The 25,310-nt window shown below is 29.9% G+C and overlaps 1 protein-coding gene across 5 annotated transcripts in view; it reads left to right on the forward strand.

The window, feature by feature from the left end:
• The window catches only part of LOC143143969 (phospholipid phosphatase 1), a 56,670-nt gene that overhangs the window by 6,455 nt on the left and 24,905 nt on the right, over positions 1-25,310 (forward strand). For 3 of the 5 annotated variants that reach the window (XM_076305857.1, XM_076305858.1, XM_076305856.1), the window contains exon 2: positions 19,990-20,152. In XM_076305857.1, the coding sequence (XP_076161972.1) occupies positions 19,990-20,152 (163 nt within the window). Of the gene's footprint in view, positions 1-8,835; positions 9,264-11,095; positions 11,164-19,989; positions 20,153-25,310 lie in introns of those variants that run through there. The other 2 variants (XM_076305861.1, XM_076305862.1) reach the window with 2 other exon arrangements.

Raw genomic sequence — 25,310 nt, forward strand, 5'->3', positions numbered from 1 at the left:
ATCGTTCATTCGTGTACATTGCTATTGTGCCATCGTTAACTCTTAACAGTTCACAGTTATTTTTTCATATTCATTTGTATTAGCGTAGATAAAAAAATAATACTATTTTGTGATATAATATTTAATTGAGTAAAGAAAAACTTAATACTAAGTCTATAATGTATTTAATTATTATATTGTTCTTTGGACTACATTTTTGCACCATACTATCGCGTGCACTTCCATCTGTCCTTCTTTAAACCTTACTCACATCTCACTTATTCCGTGTTTACACTAATCTAATGTCTTATCCACATAATGTCCCGTACTAACACAATTCAATGACATTGGATATTGATGGCTGCAGTTATACCGCAGAATTTAAAGCAGCAACATTTCCATAATAGTGTGACCTAATTCGTATATTGACTGCTATAGTTGTAGAATTAAAAAATTAGCGATAGATTTATATAAATTTAAATCGGAACGAGTTTCATCTATTTAAAGCCTTAGAGTGAGAAAAACCAACGCCTCTGTCTTCTTTTCTGAAATATGAGACTACAATCGAAATTACCGAAGTCTCGAGCGAAATTTATTTCTTTTTCTCGCGAGGGAAATCTTCCTGAGACTTCTCTGACTTTTTGGAATGGGGTCGGGGAAAGCGAGATTCCCTACCCCTAAACTCTAGGTGCAGAGCCTATCCACTAAAATCTTCACGTTGAACAACCTAGAGGGACGTGCAGGACCTCGATATCTCATCTAGCCACTCTTCTAGGGGAATCGTCAGTTGGCGAACGCGAGGCTCAAATTAACGTCTGTGTACAGCCTCCCTGACTGTACCTCGGCGAGGGAGAGACGAAAGAGTGAGCGTCTCTCTCCTCAACCACTGAAGGCGCAGACACACACACTTCAGGACTGAAGGGACTAGCTGTGATACTAGGTTGTTCAATAAGTTTTATCGAACGCCAAAACTTATTGAACAATATAGTACCAGGTTGTTCAATAAGTTTTATCGAACGATAAAACTTATTGAATAACCTACTTAAATCCTTCCTCGTCGTCTCATAGAGAGCGTTCATCTATCGCAATCCTTGCTCCCGCATTTAGACTTCCTTCCTGCGTTCACCACGACCAGCAGGGAGATTATGCCCACCAGAATACGATGTTCACCTGCAAGTAGAGCACATCTTCAGATTGTGTTGCGCCGTATCCTGGTGGTTAGGTCAATTCTAGCAACGCGTTAATACTTCCTTTTCTATATGGTACAAGTACTGCGTAAAACAACCATGCCTGGACAGCACCTGTACCGTTCGATAATTGCGATGCATGTCATTAAACTTAAGTATGATAAGTGTACAACTAATTTCATCGAACATGCGAAGGTGTATAACGTCTTAAGAGGCAGTGAAGAATATTTTTAAACAAGACTCGTATCCTTACGATAGTTTGGGAATCTTCTACAACTTTAATGATTAAATTCCAATTGAATTACGTATAGAACAATTTTTTTGTTAGGATTTTTGACGGGCAGTGGAATACACTTTATCCCTTTTTCATTTATAAAGAAGTATAATATAATATAAAGAAGAATTCTATATAATGTTCTATACTATTACACTGGTGCATACTGAACGAAAAAATGTACAGGATGCGTATGCTAAATGAGCACATTTTAATTGCGACTCGTACGGTTAATAATTGATCGGTTCTGCATTCTAATTATCTCCCCTAGATGGCGATATTGCCAGAAGTTATAACAGAAGTTATGGTTACTATAGCAATACCACTTCAATCCCTTCTGTTACCGACCGGACACCGACGGACGTCTTCAACACTTTTTGTACATTACTCTGTTCATTAATGTTAATAAAACTTTTGCTATATGAAAATATAATAAAAACGTGTCGTTAGTTACTCAAATTAACGTGTAATTATAGTAGAGACTCTACAATTCCTATTTCTTGCATTTATAATTCCTTCAATTACAAGGAAAGGCTTTCGAAGTCTTTTTGTGTTATTGTGAATAAAATACAATCTTTATGTAATCTTTTCGTATTATTATGTAAACTGTAGATGATTAGATTATTGAGTTAATGAAATTCACAACTCCTTGTTGCAATATCGATGTTTCTATGGACGAAGAGTAAAAGCAAGCAATCAGTTGCATTTGTTTTATTGACGTCAATGACATCTGAAGAACAGAGTTATTTTTTTCTATTTCTATTGAGTGATATAGGTGATCAATGTCGTATACTTCAAAATATGTACCACAATCTAAAGTATTGTACCGTTTATGTGTTTGGTGTTGCGTGTTCAATCAAATTTTCTTGGTCGATGTGTTTAGTACTGTAACAACAATCAGCACCATGGCCATGTGACAATGCAGCCAGGAAAATAAGCTAAATTCCATGTGCAAGAAATGGAGGAAGTAATGACTGCCCTATTGTATTGATATACCAGGTATAAAGTATAACGGTATACCCAACTATAATACAATAAGAACACCCGTTACTTCTCACACTACTCTCATGCTGCTATCCCCCCACTTCTTAGATATGGGATTCAGCTTATTTTTCTGGTTATGCTGCATCTGACATTTACATTGAACATGGTCCATATGTAAAGGACAGTCGTGAGAAGGTGTGCTCTGAAAGGTATGCGGGTCTCATTGGTCGGAATGAGTCACATCGTCTTAGTGTACAGTTAAACGAGATTTTTTGAAAACGTCGTTTATTGATTGGCACGCCATTTTGTCTCACAGACACGCAACTAATTTATCTTTACCCGTTCTTGTCGCAGTCTCGTGCCTATGTGCAATAAAAAAGTGACTCGGGCTATGGTAAATTAATTAATTAATACCTTCTATATTTGGAATGTTTATTAAATCGAAATGCAAGTTCATCTTTTCTTTTATTTAAATCGAAAAGAATTAAATAGTAGTTTTTGCTGTGCGGTAATTACGAAAGAATCTGAGTTTCGCAAATTTTGGAACGGAGGGACATTTTTAAAAATGTGTAAAAAATTTACTCGGTTTTTTTGAAGCTTTTTTTTTCACGATAAAAGATTATTTCTGATCTGTGCATTTAAAAATTGTCATGATGAACAGTGGTTAAAGATCGCGTTACATATCTTTTGTCGGTATATTATTGAATAAGATTTACAAATGTAATTAGCAGGTCTTACAACTGTTTTGATAATGTCAAAAACCTCTACAATAGTTTTACTGACCAACTCTTGGCCAGTGACACATTTCTTCATAATAATTAACAGACTCAAGCGTTACCAAATCATACCTATATTATTTGATTAATTTTATAAATAATTTTCTCTTATTTAATACTTATATAAATATACTTTTCAAATAATTATGTATTATTTAGTTACTTGCTAATTGTCAAATAATTTTTTATCTTTCTTTTCTTTATAAACTAAATGCAAAATAACATACAACCAAAAGGCAAAAATATAACTTTAAGAATGATTGTCATAACGACTAACAATTATTGGAATATGTAATAATTGTTAAAAGTAACCAATTGATATCCTAATTGACTTAATAATTTAATTTGCCCCGGTGCCAAATACTTCATTTATGTTCCTGTTCGATCTTATTGCACAACTACCAAACTAGTACACACGGACGTGCAAGGGTCACAGTTTGTGGTCAGCACCAATAAGCAGTTCCCTTTGCTCCTATGGCCCCTCGGGACTAATCTTCTCGTACGTGCACAATACTATCACTTTTGTCTTGCAAATAAAAAAATACCTTTGACGGCAGTTTTTCTGATGTCATTATCGAATATTGAGTAAGAATGTGTTATTTTTTATTTACAACCTAGATTTCCATCGATTTTTCGCCCTAATATAAAAAGTTCAACGAATAATTAGTCGGTACTCGTAGCCAGTCCGGTAGGTGTTAATATAAAAGTCTGGGACCAAATTTTGTACAAATTTTATTGTTTGTTTCCGAAATAATTCCTAATTGTATCTTCAAATGTTTTCTTATTTCTGCTGTCGATGTGAGTACGTACATATGTTGGTACAATTCATTAACATATTTTATATTGATTTTTAAATTTCTGTAATAAAATACATAAATTGCACAGTTGTTCCATGTTATTATTGATATAGTTTTAGAAAACAATACATAATTAGACATTCTAGATCAATTCACACATATATTTTTCATTTTTTAATACGTAGGTACAGAAAGTGAGGACAGAATGTGACAAAACGCGAAACATGTATAACAAAACGTTAGTTTTGATTTAAAGTATGTAAAAATTGGTACTGATTTAAAGTAGGTACTGGTAGTAGGTACCAGTAATAACAAAATATAATTTGAAACGAGCAATTAAATCCTTATAGATATTATTTTTCAGTTTTCGCATATTTGTTTTGTAAGTTTATAGTAACGTTATGAAATTCGCTTTTATGAACAGCATTTCTGAAACTAATATTTTTTAATAACTAATTTGTTTATACAAAATTGTCACACTTATTCACTTAAAATGTGAATAACTAATAAACATTATATCGACGACACAAGTTTTGAAATATATTATATTTTTATGGTCTTCTGTAATGTGCGTTTTCAATTTACCTTTTGTTTTATACTAACTAGAAATTTTCATAGCTAATGAAACATATCTTTCTCCAGTTCTGGTACTAAAATTCAATCTTATATATTTTAAGGGATGTCATTTGTAACATATTCAACTTACAATGTTTATTCTAGTGTCAGCACTTAACACATTCTTATCTAATAAGAATTTATTTGAAAATATTGCTTCCGAGATTTTTAACCCACCATCGGTCGATTTCTTTTCACAGTCCGTGCTTCAGCGAGTCTTGCAAATAGACTGTATTCATATTTTTAGCATTAAAAAATGTTAAAGTGTACTAAATACATGACCCCTTAGAAGCACATGTTAAAATGCTTCGAGAAAAACGATTTATTAGTTTTTAAAATTGTCGTTGCGTTACATGCTATGCTCGAATTCATAGTACCTACACATTTTATAAAACCGGAAATCATTAACAGTTTCATCTTATGGAAGAGATCGCGAATAAAAAAAAATTTAAGAAGCATTGATTTACAACGTTATATTAAAATCTCGTATTGCTGGAGTTTATGTTTTTCTCACAAAAAATTTTCAAAGAACATTTTATCCGCTTCCAACACACTTAATATTGTTTACGGATATTTGTGTTTTAACTAAATAGTGCTCTGTATTTCGTGTGACACCGATGCACGTATACTTAGTTATCGACTCAGCAACATTTGGCATTCGCCGAGTGCCAAGTATTTGCTGTTGTCGAATTGCTCGCCACACATGTATACACTCACACACGAGAAATACATGCCACGCGTTACAACTACTGGCTCAGGGTAAGCTTCAGCATTGTTCGTACGCGATTACGGTGTCTCTGATAAGAGTAAAATGAAATTTGTACATTTTTAATTCAATCATTATAAAACTACTTTAACCGTAATTTTGATGCTCTAATGATGATAATGATATTAAACACGACTATGTTTGCTTTTTACCGAGAAAAGTATTTTCGAACGATAAATTCAACTACGTAAGCACCTTTCAAAATAATTAGTTTTTTAAAAATAATACATTAAAAATATATAATAATATGTTTATCCTACTGTGAATAAACATTTTCAATCAAAGAGCAGGAGAATAACACGTGTTATAAATTAATTTATTCAAGATATAAATTCTATTTTAATTTAATAAACTGTAACACATGTATGTATTAAGGGATTCAATGCTCATTGATTTTCTGTCGACGAGTTTGTAGAGAACTGCTCCAGTAGTAAGATTATTTTTTTTACAGTATTCTAGTTCCATATTATTGTTTAAACAAACGGATTTTTCGAAACTTAATTGCGTAACAAGTTCATTTTTTACTCGAATTTTATAAGTCGATTGTGAGGTAGGAATAATTGACCAATTAGGGGTAGTCTCCCCCCTGCAATAGTGGTAGAAAGTTATAAAGTTAGTAATTTGTCATTATCAAATAATTTATACCTAAGGTTTCTTATGAAACTTAAAAAATTTTCTCACAAATTTCAAGTCTTTTAAATATGCACTTATATGATTGGAGGAAGTTTATTCCTCGATAAAAGTAACCGATGACATCATCTATATAGCTAGTTGTGACGCAAATTAAATTTATACCAAGTTTTATAATAATCTTTAAGTCATCGATGTAATTTTTCGCATTTCATCTTGCGAAGGCTGATGTCACCCTCTAAATATGAAAACAGGGCAAAATAAAAACACGCGTATTTTTTATTTTTCTATCCTTTGTAACATATACGAAAATTAAAGCAATCGGAGACGAACACTTTAGAATCTCGCTCAGTCAGAAAGAGGTTCACAAATATCTTAGATAAATCATAATAAAAAATTGTCTAAATAAAATTCTGTGTAAAGTTCTTTTCATTGAAAAATTTTCAATAATCGATTAATATTACTCTCATAAAGATATGAAGAATATGAAATATTTTAATTTTCATTAATTTGTTTAATTTTTTTCTTTTCATTTTTAATCTTTGATCTTCGAAAGAAGAATTATTGTAAACCTTAACTGTTTACTTCTTTTCAATCTCTCTTAGCACGAGGAATGTGCATACTTCGACTTGTCTCGGGCTATTCAAACACCTTATGTAGTGACCCCTCGTTAAAACTTCTATTGTTTAAGAAGGGATGATAGCGAATTTGTTCCAGGAATCGACCTTTTGTATCTCGGGTTGAGATCTAGCCATGTGCGAACCGTTCGACGAGGAGGGTAAATACACCAAGAATGAAGCGCAATAGCGAGCGTGTCTCGTATTATAAGTGCTCGATGCTCGATTAACTAGTTTAAAAAACGGTATCACATACGTAGCAGTATGATGGTCACAAATGTAATCTAAAACCATTTATACTTTCCATCGTATTTTCATGAGGGTATTATGAATGAATTGACGAAATTCTTGCAATGAAAATGAGATCACACACGACTGTATTCGGATTATTTATTCTTGTACGTTTTACAAATCATTTCGGAAAAAAATGTTTAATTGGATACGATTAAAAATAGCCCAAACAAAGTCGTGTTTGAACTTATTTTTGACGCGATAACCTCAACAACAATCCATTAATATCTCATGGAGATGTAATGAATATTGATATAAAAATATTTAGTTTTGTATTAGAACTGTCTCGATACACGCGTGTCATCTTTTTGAAGTTCGACCAGCATGTTCTTAAATCTTTAGTTTCCAACTGCTCGAGCCGAAAAATATAAACAGTGGTGGGGATGAGTCGGTACGTTTTATAGAGGAATAAACGCAATATTTCAACGAGGAGTTATTGCATTTATTTGTAGAATTGTTGTGTAATATTTCTCGAGGAAAGCCTATGTCAAGGCCGAAACGTTATAATATTCAGTAAAAACATTTCTTGCCATTGCATTTGTTATTGCTCTTGATACCAGTTATACATGTGGATAATTATTTGAAAATATTGTACACCTCTCTTCATATAAAGACTATAATAATTTTTAAAATAAGCGCGATAAAGCTATTATTTACTAGATGTATATTACGTAAATTATTTTTCGAAAGTGAGTTTAATACATTACTAATAGTGCTCGAGGTAAGATTGGAAGGCTAATGTTGTAAAGAATAATATTAAACTATTAAGGTAAGCTATTCATTTGTATTTTTCTGTATTTTTCCTTCATAAATATGTAAAATTTCATTAAAGTCAATGTCTGATACTTAGCGGATATTCCTTGTCAGTGATATTACTTAAACGCATTGTGACCTTGGAATAAATGATTATTCTTACAAACTTTTAATGGCAGTATATATTTTTATTCACTTCGTTTCTAACATACATTTATTCATTAAACATCTACAGTTTTATTAGTTCGTATAATGCAGTTTTATCAACGACACGGTACTTGTATATAAAAAGAATAAAACAATAAAATAATGAAAGTAACAAATTGTGATTTATACTATAAGTGTTGAATGCATTATACGTAATGCATTTTACACGAAAAATATTCTTTTTCGTAGTTACTTTCTTATTTTAAATTGGCATTTTCTGATATTATAGTGATAGTGATGAAAGTTTATTCTTTTGTCATAATCAAAAAAACGTAAATAAATAAGAATGAAATATGTATTTTCCAGAAGTTATATATTAAACAATAAAGTATAAATTGAATTTTTTACCGAATCGTTTTTATTTACATCGAATTAATAAATAAATAGATTGTTATAAGTTTATATATTGTATAACAACTTATTTACAAACGTAGATGTAGAAGTAAGTTGAAGTGATAAATAATCTTTTACTGTGTACTACTTTCATTGATACGTCGTTATATGCGACATTGGTGTAAAGAATTTATTACTCATCGGTACAGAAGTGTAATGAAAATTAATTTCTTTGATGGTAACAGAAAAACTAATAAAATTTACAACGATGTCGTGATAAAGTAAAATAAATATGCTCGTTAATTTAATTATAGAAGTACAATACTATATTATCATAAATGTAAAATAATTGTTCTTGTTACAGTTGCAAGTTTATTATTTCCTAGACTGTGTGCTTTAAACATTTTCAATAATGTTTCTATGCACAAAATTGTAACGTCGTTTAGTTTCAAAGCTCTTACCGTTCATCTTGGTGGTGGTATTAGAACGTTTATGCGTAAATTGTACCACACGTGTCGAATCCTTTCGTTGGTGGGTCTAGGGAGGGGGTAAGAGGGTGGGTAGAACATTTAATTCGAGCTTGCGAGGGAAGTCGTTGATTGAAGACGAGGTATGCCAGTTGTGGTTCAACGTTGGTACGCGTTGCATTGTTTGGTGGTTTTTGAGATACGTGTCGTAAGTTTTGATACTCGAAAGAGTATCGAAACGTCGTAATATTAAGAAATTTTCCATTAGAATATTATTATCGTTATGTTTTATTTTCGGTGATTTAAAATTTGTTTAACCAGAGTCTGCTTTGTGGTGTTCAAAAATATAGTAAATAACTCCACGATAAAAATTAAATGGATGTTTTTAAATCGAACAATGACAAATCGTTCTCGTTTCCTTTTTCCTCAAGTTTCGAGGTCAAAATTTCATATTTTAATTTTTGAAATCGTGATTTAACTAAGATGTGTAACTTTTAAAAATGTGTAGTGCCGTTGTTGGTATGTGAAAATTAATCATCACGGAGTGCCAATTATTACATTTGAATCCACTCGCAAGTTTTGTCCTCGTAAGTTTAACATAATTTCGTGTAACTATTATTTAAGTACTTTAAACGCTCTGCTTTATTTGTATGTTACATATTTGTTTATCTGTTGATTTGGTATATGTTGCAGTTGGAATGTTACTAGTTGTGAATATATCTGGTAGTAAATTATTTTATTATAGATAGAAAAAATGTTTTATCAAATATTTTGGATTTTATCGATATTTTTGTTAGGTGTTCAAATATTATATTTTACCAAATATCTTTATAAATTTTGTCGAATATATCCTTTGCTTGTAAAATGGTCTTCATTTTTTGTGCTATTACATATAACTTTGTTTACTGATAACACGAATGATACGATTTCTTTATCATTTATCTTCTTATCAAATCTATCGAAGTCTAATAAATGAATACCTTCCTGCACATGTAACATGAATTCCCTGTGCTTAAAGAATATTTTCACGAAAATAATAATTCGTGTATTAGAATTTATGATAGTTTTTATAATATTATAAATAAAAGATGGATAGGTGTTTAATTAATCAAATTTCATTAGTACAAATTCGTTTAAATAATTTGCACAATTTTGTTACGAACATTGTGTCTTCTAATACACAGAGTGTCTCAGAATGAGTGTGAAAATACTTCAATTATTTTTTTGGAGGTCATTTTCAAGTAAAAATGTCATACGAATATATGCACTATTCTAATTGCAAAGTTAATTATAGCAGATCAAAGTTTTATAAAATATCGAACTTATACTTTATTGTAGTTGATTATGCTTTGTAAGCTTATGATTTGTTACTTTTGTAATATACGTTTAAAATATGTTTTTCGAGAATTAAATGCAAGCATTATGTAGACGAGTAGAGACACGTGTCACATAAGTACGAGATACTCTCCGGTTTTTATTACTACTAGCTCTATTGCCATAAATTAGAATAATTTATCGTTAGTATAATCTTTAGTGCATTTTATGCACATTGAATGAAAGTGTGAAAAGTATTATTTTACACATACAAAATCATGATAAAAATGAATAATAATAATAGATATATACAAAATATTGAGAATACTATTCAAACTAACTTCGGCACTTTCAACAACACATTTGTACGTAGTGTCAGCTTCGTTCGTTTTCCCTTAATTATTTCATAATAGTAGCTGCGTTAAAATATAGTTACCTTCCCCTCTGGAAATGCGGATGTGCTATCATGTTTTTCAATCAAGTATCATTAATCGAGGTTTTTGAAGCCTCGACCTAATTAACGGTAACACTTTTTATTAGCTCATGCTTCAATCTCATATTCTGGGTGATATTAGTTTAAACTACCCTACGTAACTGTTAAAATAATGAAACTCTATAAATAGGAAAACCGAATGTTTTCATACATAACTGATGTTCATACTTTGAAATAATTGTAAACGATTCATTTCAGAAATTAAATTGTCTTTGTTTACTAAATTTATTTCAATCACAATAATGGACTTTTAGTTTTGCCTGCTCTCAACTCTTTCGCTGTGAACATCGTATACAGGGTGTTAGACTTTTCAGATGCCAAACTTTTTCAGTATATTTTATGGGTCTGAATAAGAAAACAATGTTATACAAACATAGGTCGCCTAAAGCTTTATTCAAAACTTATGACGAAAGTATGAAATTCAAAGGAAACAGTGATAAATTTGTTATTGCGATAAAATAGTAAAATAGATCAACAAATTTTTATTTAGTTTGTTTACGCGAACCGTATTTACTGTCTAAGATCATCGAAGTTATCGATATTAATTTTTACCAAAATGATTAGTATTTGGACTTTTGTATGCAAGAATACAAATATGCACTTCGTCTATAGTTTTCACTCATAGTGCTGTGAGGGTGTACCAATGCAGATTCCCTGACGGAAGAGTACCGTGTCGCAAGGTATTTACAAGATGTCATGCATAATTACGATTAACGGGATCATTTAAATTACATTCTAAAGAAAATCAATTTAATAAAGCTACGCAGCAACAAAATTGTTTCTCAAAACTATTAAATTTTACTAACACTATTCTTACGGCAAGCATTCGTGAAACTTCGTATCGCTTACAGAAAGTGTGCTAATTTCATTAGAATTAATAATTAATATTAAATGAACAGTAGTGGTAAGTAGTATTAAGCAAAAATGAATGATAATTTAATAAAATTGCAGATGGTAGACCCAGCTTGCAAAAAACTATATGTAAATATGACTTTAATTAACTATTCTCTTTGTGTTTCTAGTATTTTTTTTTTTTATAACTTTTTAATAAAGCGTTAAATGGCCTGTGTTTAACATTGTATCAAAAACCTGAAACCCCGTGTATACGTATACGACAATGAAAAAAAGGTTTCTGTGTGCTAATATCATATACAGAGTGATTTACTTAAATTGGACGTCTAAGTTATTTCAGTTATTACAAAAAATAAGAAAAAATGATGCAGTGATATTTAAATGGATTCGAAACGTGCATCTGATGGTCTCAAAAAATCGTTCTATCGAGGTCATTTTAATGATTTTTTCCAGGTCATCGATATTTTTGTGCGCATTAACATTTATTTTTTATAGTGTGATGTTCTTGTTCGCATCAAGACGATCGGTCAATGATCATGACTATAATATCGTAACATTAATATGACTTTGGCAATTAAAAAATGAGTTGAAATTCAAAGCATATAGAAACGGTGTAATTCACCTTATTTTATTGCAAGTGCTCAAAGTGTCAATCGTCTACAGGGTACGACACCACCTTAAAATTCTATCTTGACATGGAACATCTTTCAATAATTCTAACAATTTATCAGTTAAAAACTTTTTATTTTTCCCCTTTTGCTGAACCTATACATTTCTAATTAAATTTCTGACTAATCTATCGGAAGTAATGTTGTTAGAATGTTGAGAACAAACTACAATATTATACTGATTGACTTGAATTGAACTAGAACTCTTGGTAGAATTTAGTAAACGAAGCGTGTTTCTAAGGTCAACTTTATGACAGGTACACAGTACCAGAAATAAATACACATGGTTTGGACATTATCGAAATACCACAAAGAATGCATATAAAAATACATATAAAATACGTATAAAAATGTATCGATGTGTTTAAATGGCCAATACCGTGATTTGAGAATTTGCAATAAAATAAGACAAGTTACACTATTTGTGTATTTTTTAAATTTTAACTCATGTTTTAATTCTCAAAGTTATCTCAAGGTTGTGATGTTGTCATGTAAATTTGTCTTGATGTAAATAACAACATCGTATTATAAAAATGATAACGAAAACAATTTAGATGTTCAATTTAAGTGAATCACAAGTATATTCTGATTCAAATTGTCGACTACCATTTGTGAAACCTGTATACAAACGGCTATAGTCGAGGTGCTTTTATATCTTCGAATTAATAATTTTACTCCTGGTTTTACGATACATTGGTATTTCTTATCGCAATGACTGGCATCGTAGCCAATCGTAGTTAAAGTGTACCGGAGCTAAAGTGTTAACAATACTGAAAGCATAAAGGAAATTATCTAAGTACAGTAATTCCAAGAGACTCATCGATTACAACGTTTAATGAAAATTAAAATTGTTATACTTGTTATTATATCTTTATAAGCGTATTAAAAATGGATTGATTAAGGTTTCCCGGTGAAAATGAGTCCAAACATGATGGCTGAAACTATCTCGAAGCTGTTCTGAATATTTTTAACTTTAGTGAATTCCTTGGGTTTTCCTCAACTCGTTCTTATAATATATTTTTTTTATATAATTAAAGCTATTATAATAGATGCGACTGGCTGCTCCTATATTTCCCTAATTCTCTCATTGTATTGTAAAGTTGAAAACACGAGTTGAACGCACACAAAGACCTTGAGTGTATAATCAAACGGAAGAATGCATTAAGGTTAATTATACGTAAGTGAAAGTTTTTCAAAAATTATTTAAAGTAACATATAATTAAAAATAGATCGAATAAGATCGTGTTTGGACTTATTTTTATCGGGAAATCTTTGTCAATCTACAGATAATACTTTTATACAGAGACAGTGTATATGTGTTAATAGCTTTTTTAATTCATTTTTCTTGAAGGAAAAATTAAAATGGAATGAGAACAAATCAAATCGATTGAAAGCGAAAGTTTTTCTTCATTTGTTTATGAAGAAAGATTGAAAAGAAATGGGAAAGGAAAGGGAATTATACGATCTCGGAATATCGAATTTCGCGTGTTTTTTAATTGGACTCGATAATTGCAAAAGCAGATAGTCATCAGTTTTCATAGCATAATGATGAAGATAGACGTAAAAATTTGTTTGTATCGAACCATTATATAATGTTTGCTTTTCATATTTAGACTTAAATGGAATATACGTATGCATACACTTATAAGTAGCTCAAGTTTTGCAAATATGTATTTTTAAAAAATATATTTGTATTGAAAATTTCAAATTGGAATTTATATTTTAAAAAACTTCCTACTCTATAGAATAAATCACGTAACCTGATCACGTTATCTCCGATGTTAGTACTGATTCAAATTTTATCTAGCTGTGTGGGACTTATAAACTGATTATAGTAAATTCTTTAAAGATCTTTCTTTTTGAAGTTTGCAGTGCCATCCTCAATTTTTTTAAATAGAATTATATAATTTGTTTCCATCATTTTTTAGTAGATATACAAAAATAAATTCTGAAAGTAGCATTACATTAGAGAGCTCTAATGTGCCACTTACAGAAAGTAGCTCTCCCATTAGAACTTTAGATACAATGACAGAAATATTTAAGAGAATAAATTGAAATGTTATAGCAATCGAACGAATAAGATATTTGATTATTCATTGCCTATAGAAGAACACTTGAAACACTTTGTAGAGTATGTAAAGTACCTGGTTGTAAATTTTCTCCGTTTTTGTCCTAACAATAGTTCGTTAAAAGATAATCAGCATGCAGGATTATTATAAATAATTATCGATTAACAAATTCATTTTTTATTTTTAACAAAACTATAGAAAAGAATTAGTTTAAAGTAGATACTATCGATGTTCTTGACATTCTTCACAAAATTGTGACCAAAAAAAATATATTTTACTTTATAACATATGCTTCTCTGCTCCATTTCATTTTATCTCAGTCAAAATTCGTGTACATAGTTGTGAAAGTGAGCAAATGTAAAAATAACATTTTCATGCAGCCTGAAAACACTGTATAAGGAAAATTTTGTTAATTTGGGTATACTCTAACGAAATGAGGTAGAGAAAAAGATTACAACAGATTTTTAGATGTTTTATATAATATATTATCTAAATTTAATTTTATTTATATTTTTAAATCAATAGGGATGTATTGTAAGATTTCTATTCAGAGACAAAGGTCTCTGCTTTTGGAAGGTAGCGAGTATGTCAAGGGCAGGCAGACGATATTAAGAGGTTAGTTCCGGTTGATGCTCGCGTTGTATCATTCATGCCAATTCAATACTCCAAGTTTCGACTCTACTAATTGGTTGCGTATTCCTTGTATTGTTCATGCACACATAAGACATTTAACTACGCAGTAAAACATGCAAAAGATGCAAATAGTATGTACGATGTATATCTGCCAGATAGAATATTATCCAAAATATTGAAACGTCTTATTAAAGTTTTAATCGATGTACTTGAATGCAGCTTTGTATTAACATCTAATATTTTTACAAAATTGTATGTATTTCGATATAAATCTTCATTTTTAATTTTGTTAATTTATTGATTTTTGTAAAAATGTCGATCTACACGACCTCTAACAACCTATTGATAAAGTAATTATTCTTGAATAAAAATATCTAAATATTAGTTGCTTCGTATAAGACGCCAGAATGCATCATTTACATTTCAATTAATTATTATCATAATGAAAATTTTTACTTTAACAATTGTAACTAAAGTATTTGTATGAAATACGTCTGCATCAAATAATAATTGTAACTTAAATGTATGCGCTTGAATATGAATACATTTAAAAATGGTAATCGCCATATCTTTACCAAATTGTTATTAAAAGTGTATTCAAATATATTATTTTCAATGACGCTAACATTGCGTATTAAACTGATAATCTGACTCTTAATTTAATGAGTTATGTAGAAAATATTTTACTTCTAAGGTGGAAAAGTAAGATCACAGGTTTCTTATTTTTAACTTGAAATAAAGTCAATGTCTTGTTATCAAGATCAGTAATTACTCCTGTAAAGGATGTAAATTTAAAGGGATAAAATGATAGCACACTTTATAGTAATTACAATTTATTGTATCGGTATAATTAAAAAATCATTGTAATAATATCTTGTAATATCTATTTCTATAAATTTATATCGATTTTTCAGAATTTGACTCGTTAATATTTTTATGATATGAAATTGTCTTTTTCCTGTTTAAACGTTTCTAGCTAGATTTTGTACCGTTGTAATACGCGATGTAGGTACGTTCTTTATGTTTATTTACGTTACTCTCATTTTGGAATTATAATAGGTTTATACAAGCTCTCGACATCAATTAATTAATTTCGGAATCTTCGTAGCAGAGTAGGTCTCCGATCATAATAACAAAATTCCGTTAATTCCAGTCTTATCCAGCGACATTTTTCGATCCATTTTTCTAATTTTATTGGCAAACAAATGCTTCGGTATTTTCGAAAGATCAATACTCCCTGCTTCTGGTTCCGCAAATAGTTCGATAACGACTATGTAGTAAGAAATCTAAGAAGCACAAATATCTTAAGTACGCTATTATTTTCTCTCATTAAATTCAGTATCCACTCACATTCTTTTCCCATAACTTCCACGATATATTAATAATTAAAATTATCGCTTAATGTAAAATAAAAATCATAATGTTTATTTTACGTTTGTTAATATTTAAGACATTCTCCATAAGCCAATTTTTATTGTACAATATAATGGAAAAACGTTTATGGAAAAGACCTTAAACCTAACAGATTGAAAATATAAAATACAGACACGTATGAATACGTTTTCCTGATTTTTATTTTTCGAAGTATATAGTATTCCGCAAAAGTACTTTTCCTGTGTGTTTATACTCAGTGGAATGAACAATATGTAGGATGTATAAAATGTTTGTGTATACATGTTGCTATATATGAATATATTGTTATTTATTTCTTCGTCGTTTTCTGTATCTTAAGAAATAAACAATAATATTAAATGCAATATCATTTGATTTGTAAATTTTGTAGTGCAATTATATAAATTTTGAAATATTATGTACCAACTTCTATCAACAATGTATCATTTAACATATTTTTAAATCGTATCTCTTCAAGTAGTTTTCAATTTTTATTTTCCACTTTATTGCATTATTACAGAATTTCTAAAACACCTTAAATTATCGAGGTCGTTACAGAATGTCGTTGTTGCTCCAAAAAATATAACATAATATGTATTTAGTATTATGCGTACATGTAAGTAATCCACTATTTTTTATAAACTCAATGTTTAGTATCTATACATAGAGACACAATTCTTCGTTATAAGTAATTCCTGCCATTTGTTAGCAACTTTTATTAACTTTCAGACAAGATACAAATCACAGCCTGATAAAGAAATTGGTTTTTACTTACAGTATAGTCAATTTCTTATTTCACCAACAATAGTACTATAGTAGTCAAGTAGTATAATAGTTAGTATTTATAATCAATTCCTTATTTCATCAAGAAAGTTTGCCAGACAAGACATTTTACAATTGATCGGAACGACTGTAAATCCGTAACAAATGAACAACTTTATATCTGTTGAATAAAACTGAATATGGAATTAAGTATATCCTAATGAACAGACAAAAATTAAACTATCCACTCGAATAAATGCTACAAATAAATCGTTGTACATTGGTTTTATTCGTCATTTTTTATTCGAATAAGGTTTCACTTGTTTCTTGTGTTGAATGCTTAGGATAAGTGATGAATAATCTGATAGTATGCAGATAGTTTGTAATAACTAAATATTCACCTTCATTGTGAATGTATTACACCGTTTAATTATACATATTTTATTTACAGTGAGTGTTTTATGTTTTCGTTATTTATATACTGATTGTTTGACGAATAATCAAACATGAGACGAAACTAAAATACTATCTACTTAGAAATTACCCAAAAATTAAAGAACTGTATTGTAGTCTACTGACAGACTAACAGAAACAGGACGATAAAAAGAGATAACTTGCATTCTTTTATATTTAGATGTTGAAACATGGAAACAACCGTTGAGTACTGGATTACTATACGTGTTGAAATAGCGAACGGCCAAAATATAGAAATTGTATCTATTCTGTTTCATATTCGATCATACTATCAAGTAATAAGTTGCTCAATAAGTTTTATTGTTCGATAAGAAATGGAGCTATTAGGTTCGTCGTTTTATTTTTCTAAAGATAGTACTACTATTTGACGAACATGTATGAAGTTTCATGTAGATCTGTCGACTCATTCGTATATTTACAGTTGTTCAAAGTTGAAGTGTCATAGTATTTTTTCACAATGGAAAAAACAACAAAACTTATTGCACAACCTGGTATCAAACAATTCGGTAACTCACATTCGACGCATCGTTAAATACCACATACACTATTTTGTAGATATTCAATATCTGGTAAATGAACAATGCTCATATTTGATATTTCACTGTCAAATCAAAAATACATTATTCATTAATCAAATCTTAATGTAATATTTCACGTTTTCGCACTCGATTTAATCAGTGGCAGAAGAAACCTCTGTGCAAGATTAAATGTACAATTTATTTTTTTACAATTATACTTATAATGTATTCAAAAATTGAATAAAGTAATAAAAAAAAAAGGTTTTGTTTGATGGATAAATATGTAAGGAATACTTGGTTCACGCGAAAGTAATAAAACCTATGAATGAACGTTTTTCGTTATTCGTTAATTAAATGAAAATATCTCGATTATTGCAATCGAATCAAGTATTTTTTACTTACTTTGTTACTAATAAAATGTAAATTCATTCCAATGTATTCTGTATTCGATGATAAAGCCAAATGATTTCGACTATAAACAAAATACACATTAGTAAGGTATTCATCGATCGAATACATCCTGAAATACATATTGCCCTCACTCTTGGTCTGTTCGATAAATACACCGGGTGTCTTCGGTCAACTTTACCACGCGAGGTCCGGTATCGTTGTGCAACCATTTGACTCGACAACTGCTAATTTGTGTGAGAACCGTTTTTTCTCTTTTTGAATTTTATCGATTTCGTGTAACCGATTGAAGATTTTTTGTCAGCTTATTTCCAACTGTGATACAAGTTCTTTTTAGATTTATTTATAACCCATATAGAGGTTGTTGAAGCGTTGCGTTTCCACACTTTTGAGAACAGTTGTTAAGATTAAAATCACCCTTTTTAAATTGCCTATACGAAACATACGTATGTTATATGGTGCGATATTGTCGTTGAGAAAGAAGCAAACCGTTTCGCACGCTTTTATAGTAACTCTCTCTTGCTATAATTCGTACAAAACGCAACGACGAATTTGCTCTTTACTTGTAGCCATTTTTGTCCAAATTATTTTGAGTCTATGTTCTTTTTATCGACTTGTTCTGTAATGTTTTTAGTAAAGCTCTGTTAATGCTATCACGATACAAAGTCGCAAGGAAATTCGTCGAATAGAAATTGTTTTTTCACACGCAATACGAAATGGTAGATTATTTATCTGTACACTTAATAAAATCAAAATTAATCGATTTTTAAGTCCTCGGGTTTATTCATCGTGTACGAATGATAAAATCTTCTGCTCCGGCTTATCTCGAAAACAATCGGTATAATGTGTTGGTAAAATTTCACTTGTAAGAAATCATATCAATTGTTAAAGCTATGTTAATTTCGCGATGTTTGATGACCGTGATTTCTAAATATCCAATTAGAGTAGCATAATTTTTGGGTATTTACTATGTAACTTATCTATGTCTGAAATGAACTTGTCTTAACTTTGACTATACATATAATTTACAGTGTTACCTTCTTATACAGCGTGTTGTTAAACGTTTTTCTTAGATAGATTTTACAATTGCGTATTGCAGTTAATGCTTAAAATAAATAATATATGTAAAATTTAATACTTTAAAAATATGCTTCAGAATGGGCTTAGTTTACATATACACATCTTATTTTCTTTTGATTTTTACAGTCCTTCTTAGGTTTTTAACTTATTGAACCAACTACAAATTTTCCTCCATTTTTGCTTCTCTTTTCTTATTTGTCATTTCTAGCCATTTAATTATCGATAATCACAATTATTTCCTTTTAAAATTTTCTCTACAGCACAGTCTGATCTTTCAATCTTTAATTAAATACTTTAGCGTTTCATAATTTCTCTCGCATAACTTATATTTCCTTCTATCCCTTTCAGCTTAATACCAATTATTTTTTTTCCATATTTCCAAATAAAACTCAGGCTATTCATTTTTGATTAATTTCCTTCCCCCATTTATCAAGATTGTCTGAATTCAAACTGCGGCTAATGTATCTGTACTTAACATTATATTTCAATCTTTGTATTTCGTTGTATTGCATAAAATTCAAACTGCGTCCAATATATCTTTACTTAATATTGTATTTCAACCTTTGTATTTTGTGCTATTGTATTTGCGTTTGTACCTCCTTATCCTTAAATATTAAAATAAGTTATATATGTATACATGTTTGTTGTAGAGATCAACGGAACAACTGACTCATTGTAGTACGACCACATTAGAAGAAATCCTGGATAATACAGACGGAATAACAACGCGTACGGTTTCCGAAAAGATCATGAGTATCTGTAAAAGTACTATACGTTGGGTGCTGCTTTTGGATATTTTACTCGCCCTATCAGGTTTGAGTTTTCCTTTTGTTTCTTTCTTTTTCACCCTTTTTTTTTTCATGGTTTTGCTTATTTTACGATTTATTTTCATTTTGAGTTTATTAATAAATGTTTTCGAGTATATTTAAATTATGTTGTATGATGTATAATTATACAGTATAATATACTATAATTTAACAGTATGCACTAGAAAATTGTTTTCTTTTTTTATCACCTTGTAACATTATATTTACGCTTATAGAGGAACTTGGGATAACATAGGCGCAATTTAATTAACTTTCCAAAATAACATGAGCAGTATAGATGTAATTTCCCTATATTGAAAACATAAGAAACTTTTCTATTATTATTTACTATATACGGATTTATATATGTATGTATATAATTCCATATATTTATGTACAATACATAGTAAGTAGGAAAACTTGGTACAAAAACATTATTGTTGTTTAAATGCTTATACTGCGCTGTAAAACATGTATATTTTAATACTGTTTAATATAACGAAGGTCAATGAACTAATTATTAACGAGGAGAAGACCATAATTAGAAATGCGTCTTTTTAATGAGTCATACTTTAAATTGTAGGTCTCAACTAGCTGTTTAACACGTTCCTTTCGAGGTTGTATGTTCATTTCTTTTTTTATATAAATTTGTGTACATTTTTTAGTTAAATGTCAGACGATATTTAATCCTTGGAAGTGGATAATCCTTAATTTGTAAATAAGAAGATATCCGAGTCGAATTTCACTAAGCAAGATTATATGTTTTCTAAAAGTTTTCCAAAACTGCTTCTACATAAATAAAAGAAGATGGAAAAATTATTACAGTAATAAATAAGAGACAGGGAAAGACCGTGATGCACAACATAAAATATATTCAACGTAATGTAAAAGTAACAGGCATATTAAATATATTAAATATTGGAAAACAAAAATATTTTTCCATGCTAAGAAATCTATGGTGTAATTTGATTTAAAAACTGGCACTCCATATCCTGTTTCTTAAACAGTTTACTACAATTTATGGTATGACACATACAATCCGTAGTTGATATTGTTGGATCATTGATGACCTCCAACTGTTTCAGTTGTTGTTTTTCCGTTTGTTAGACAATGTCATGGTCTTTGCTTTTCTATATGGCCTTAGTATAAGATATAATTTTTAATGCTACCTTAAAATATTATTTTCGTTATTCTGAACGTCTATTACATTGTTATTGCATTTGGATCATATTTTAAACGACCATTCTAGTTGCGTGTGTTATCAAAAAACTAAGTGATATTCAAAATATGGAAAAGTTTCATTGAAGCAAAGTTAACGGAAATTGTCAACTTATTGAATGTGAGTGATACTGAGATGCTGATTGAAAATGAATGTAACGGTGACATCAGTGCCGCAGACAAACAGAGTGAACATTCTGATTATGATACTGATCTAGAAATCGGAGATGACGATGAAGAAATTACTATTAAGGAAAACGTTAGAAGATATTTTTATGCCCGTAATGGCCATTCTACATTTTGCGTAAAATGTAAGAAGAAAAATAATTTTTAAAGAATATTCGATACCAAAGAAGTATTATTTTGTTTATAATCATGACTTAGAAATCTTACAAAGTTTCACGTTTGTTTTCTGTATTCGGTAACATCACCGTGACAGATTTTTTGTATTATTCAAAAATGGTTAAAACAGTTAATTAAGTTTAATTTATATCTCAGTTATTTATTTATTTGCTATATCATTTCAATTATTAGTTTCATTGTACCTGTACTATTTTCTGTATTAACATATTACGTTAAACTTTCAATTCGTTTCATATTCTGTTGTATAATTACCAACACAAATAGTGATTTTTAAAAAGTCTATTGTTTCTTTTTTATACGTATCCCACGTAACGATTAATACCATTTAAAGCAACAATTCTCATTACTATCTACGCAAAACGGTAATGGGTCATAAATGACCCACGATACCAGATACTTGGTCAAAATGTCACCGAAGCAACTAAGGATGAAACGTTGCAGTTTCACTTCTGGTCCTCTTCAACTAAGTAAATTTAATGTAACCAGCTATTAATTTTTATTAATAATTTTTGAATCGGTACTTGTTAAAATGTATCGAAACAAAAGTGTTGCTGATCATTGTCTATTATCAAAAACGTAACGATTGTTGTTTAATGATTTTTACTTTATATTTACATCGATTGAAGTGGCGCATGTCTCTAATGGCTGCCAGGAAGTGTCAGCTCGTTAATTGAAGCGACGGTTATTGCATTAGCAGATAAATAGTCGGAAGCGCATATCGTTTACTATTTCCAGACAATGTCTATGATCTCAAAAATGATGTAATTTTTGTGTCGAACAAAAACACGAAAGTGTTTCCTTTAATTGGCTGGTAAACATTTTGGCTAGTATAAAGATATCATAAAACCGACTAAACCAATGTAAATAATCTCGTATTACCTTATATTATATTTTGTTTCATTTTTCTTTATAATGAAAAAAGCAAATAAAATAAGTTACCATTTATTTCCGCGATCCATTATTATGAAAGTCAAACTTATTTCTTATAAAAGAAAACATGAAAAATCTTATGTGCGAATGATCAAATAGTTGTAATTTTATTCAGTTTGTATAAATACTATTGTAATACTTGTTTACCAAGTAATCTGAATCATGCATACAAGGTAAAAAATGTAATGTCACATACATAGACGTACTTTAACGTACTTATTTGTATTTGTTCGTGCACGTTTGTTCGACAACTATACCTGGACAGATATACGCTAGAAATGAAACCATGCATGCAATGGGAGTTGACTGCAAAACCGCGAACTGTGTAACATAATACCATATGAGACCACAGTCTGCTTACAATTTTTCTCGGGCGTGTCGCATTGAATAACTAGATACACACGCACGCGGTGAAACGTCAATGAACTGTGTTGCAATGAAACAAATTAAAAGATTAGAGAATTATAATGAGTCGATCGTTAAGTTCATGGCTGTGCGAAACGATGTATATTGAAACGACAAGAAGGTGAGGATTTAACCTTTTAATGAATTTTGTTACATCCTCCCTCTCTTCCACATCTTCGCCTCACTACTTGCTCCGACGTATATGGTTCATGGATACACCTGTCTCTAATTATTTAATTCTAAACACTTAATGTAAAAAACGGACATACAACATACAAATGCAAAATTTAAATTAAATATACAATTTAACATTTGGATCAATTTCATCCAACTGGTTTGTTGGATATTTCTAATTACACAATGATAAGTTTTAAAATGTTTTCTTTTATATTAAGTTGAAAGAATCTTGGAAATACTGTTGTAACTCTTCTACGATAACAGTTTACATTCGAATTGTTCGGGTGAAATTGATCCGCATCGGAAAAGTATTGGAATATTTAAATAAATTTGATCTCCATTTATGATAAGTGAATGGAGTGTTAGAAATATCGAATAAGGATTTATATATTATTTACATACTATGCTTACATAAAGTACAAATAATTCTTTTATTAATACAAAAGCTTATAAGTAATTTTGGGTGCTTTCTGAGTAACTTAAACTAAATCAAAGTAGTAATTTAGAACTAGATTGTAATAAATACAAACTAAGATTTATTTATACATCTTTTACGAACTATTACTAAATGTTCTTTGTATATATGATTTTTATATGCTATACACATACAGAACAGCCATGTCGTTTACTACTTATTTTTAATCTTGCAACTACAGGTGATGTAGTTTTGAACTATTTTTAACGAAAATTAATTTTTGGTAGCACGGTCTTTCTACGAACGATCAAATCTTGATCCAATTCGTTTAGAAATAATCAAGATTTGTATAATTTTGCAATTATTCCAATACGGATTGATTTCTGTTTATACAATATATGCGTGAAAAGTTGATACATCGAGCATGTAATAAAACTAGGCCATTGTCCAACGGTTTATGCGACGACGACAGGTGTGCATACAGCTGGAACCAATAATTTTGACCACCTTGAATATCTTTGTTACCTTTAAAGATACAGAAAAACTTTATTAACGAAAGTTACATAGTTTGAAACAAACCATAATGTAACGATAATCATTTTTTTTTACAGATGAAGGGATTTTAGAAATTTTATGGTCACCTTGATTTTTTCAAATGACGTACGATACTTTCCCATTCTTAATAAAATAATCATTCTTTAGACAATTCCGTTGACTTATGATTCAAAGTCATTCGATAACAAATAATAGGATCAAATAATAAGATTTACGTCGTAAAAGGTGTTCGAAGTGATGGTTGGTTGCATCGATGCAATATTGGAATCATCGAACTACTGAAACATTTACACTTCTTATCACTTTTGAACTGATTGCAAAACATAACGTAATTATTGTATTATACATTTTGATCTTGTTAGCTTCTGTTTCTACATATTTTTCAACCCCCCCCCCCCCCAAAAAAAAAAATATATCAAGAGGTATCATGTCAATTCAAAAACATCCTATCGAGTGCAGCTTTTACTATATATTTTACTTTACTATTATCGTGTTGATATTACATTAATTGACGAATATTCATTTTTACATCTTTTAATAAAGTTCCGTGTAAATGCTTCATATTTTGTACCCGTAAATATGCCGTTCATGAAATATTGTCCGATTATTCCATCGTTCCTGATACCACACTTTTTCTTTCGACAATTGTTTTAACGTTTCGTCAGTGTTACGACTAACTTAATTAAGAATTACAACCGAATACTTTACAAATCGTCAAACAGTAACTGTAAGTATTGGAACCTCCAAAGCTTCCAAAATGTTATTGTTTTAATTGTACAATGTACGAGAAATTATAAATTTTATACTAAAATAATTATTAATAATAATAGGACTTGAAACCAGGTTCTGCTGTTGCAAACTAAAAACTTTTATATTTTTCATTGAGTTTCGCGATAAATATCAGTGGTTTAGCGAGATCTTGATGAAAATGGGACCAAACACGACCGTATTTTGACTATTTTTATATAAATATATTCAATTGGAAATTTTTCAATTTTTCAGTCCAAAAGTGATAAGAAGATGATTCGCATAACGTACAAGGAAAAATAGTCCGAATACGGTTGTGTTTAGTCTCATTTTCATCAGGAAAATATCGTCAGTC

Source organism: Ptiloglossa arizonensis, chromosome 3, assembly GCF_051014685.1.
Source record: "Ptiloglossa arizonensis isolate GNS036 chromosome 3, iyPtiAriz1_principal, whole genome shotgun sequence".
Classification (NCBI taxonomy): Eukaryota; Metazoa; Arthropoda; class Insecta; order Hymenoptera; family Colletidae; genus Ptiloglossa; species Ptiloglossa arizonensis.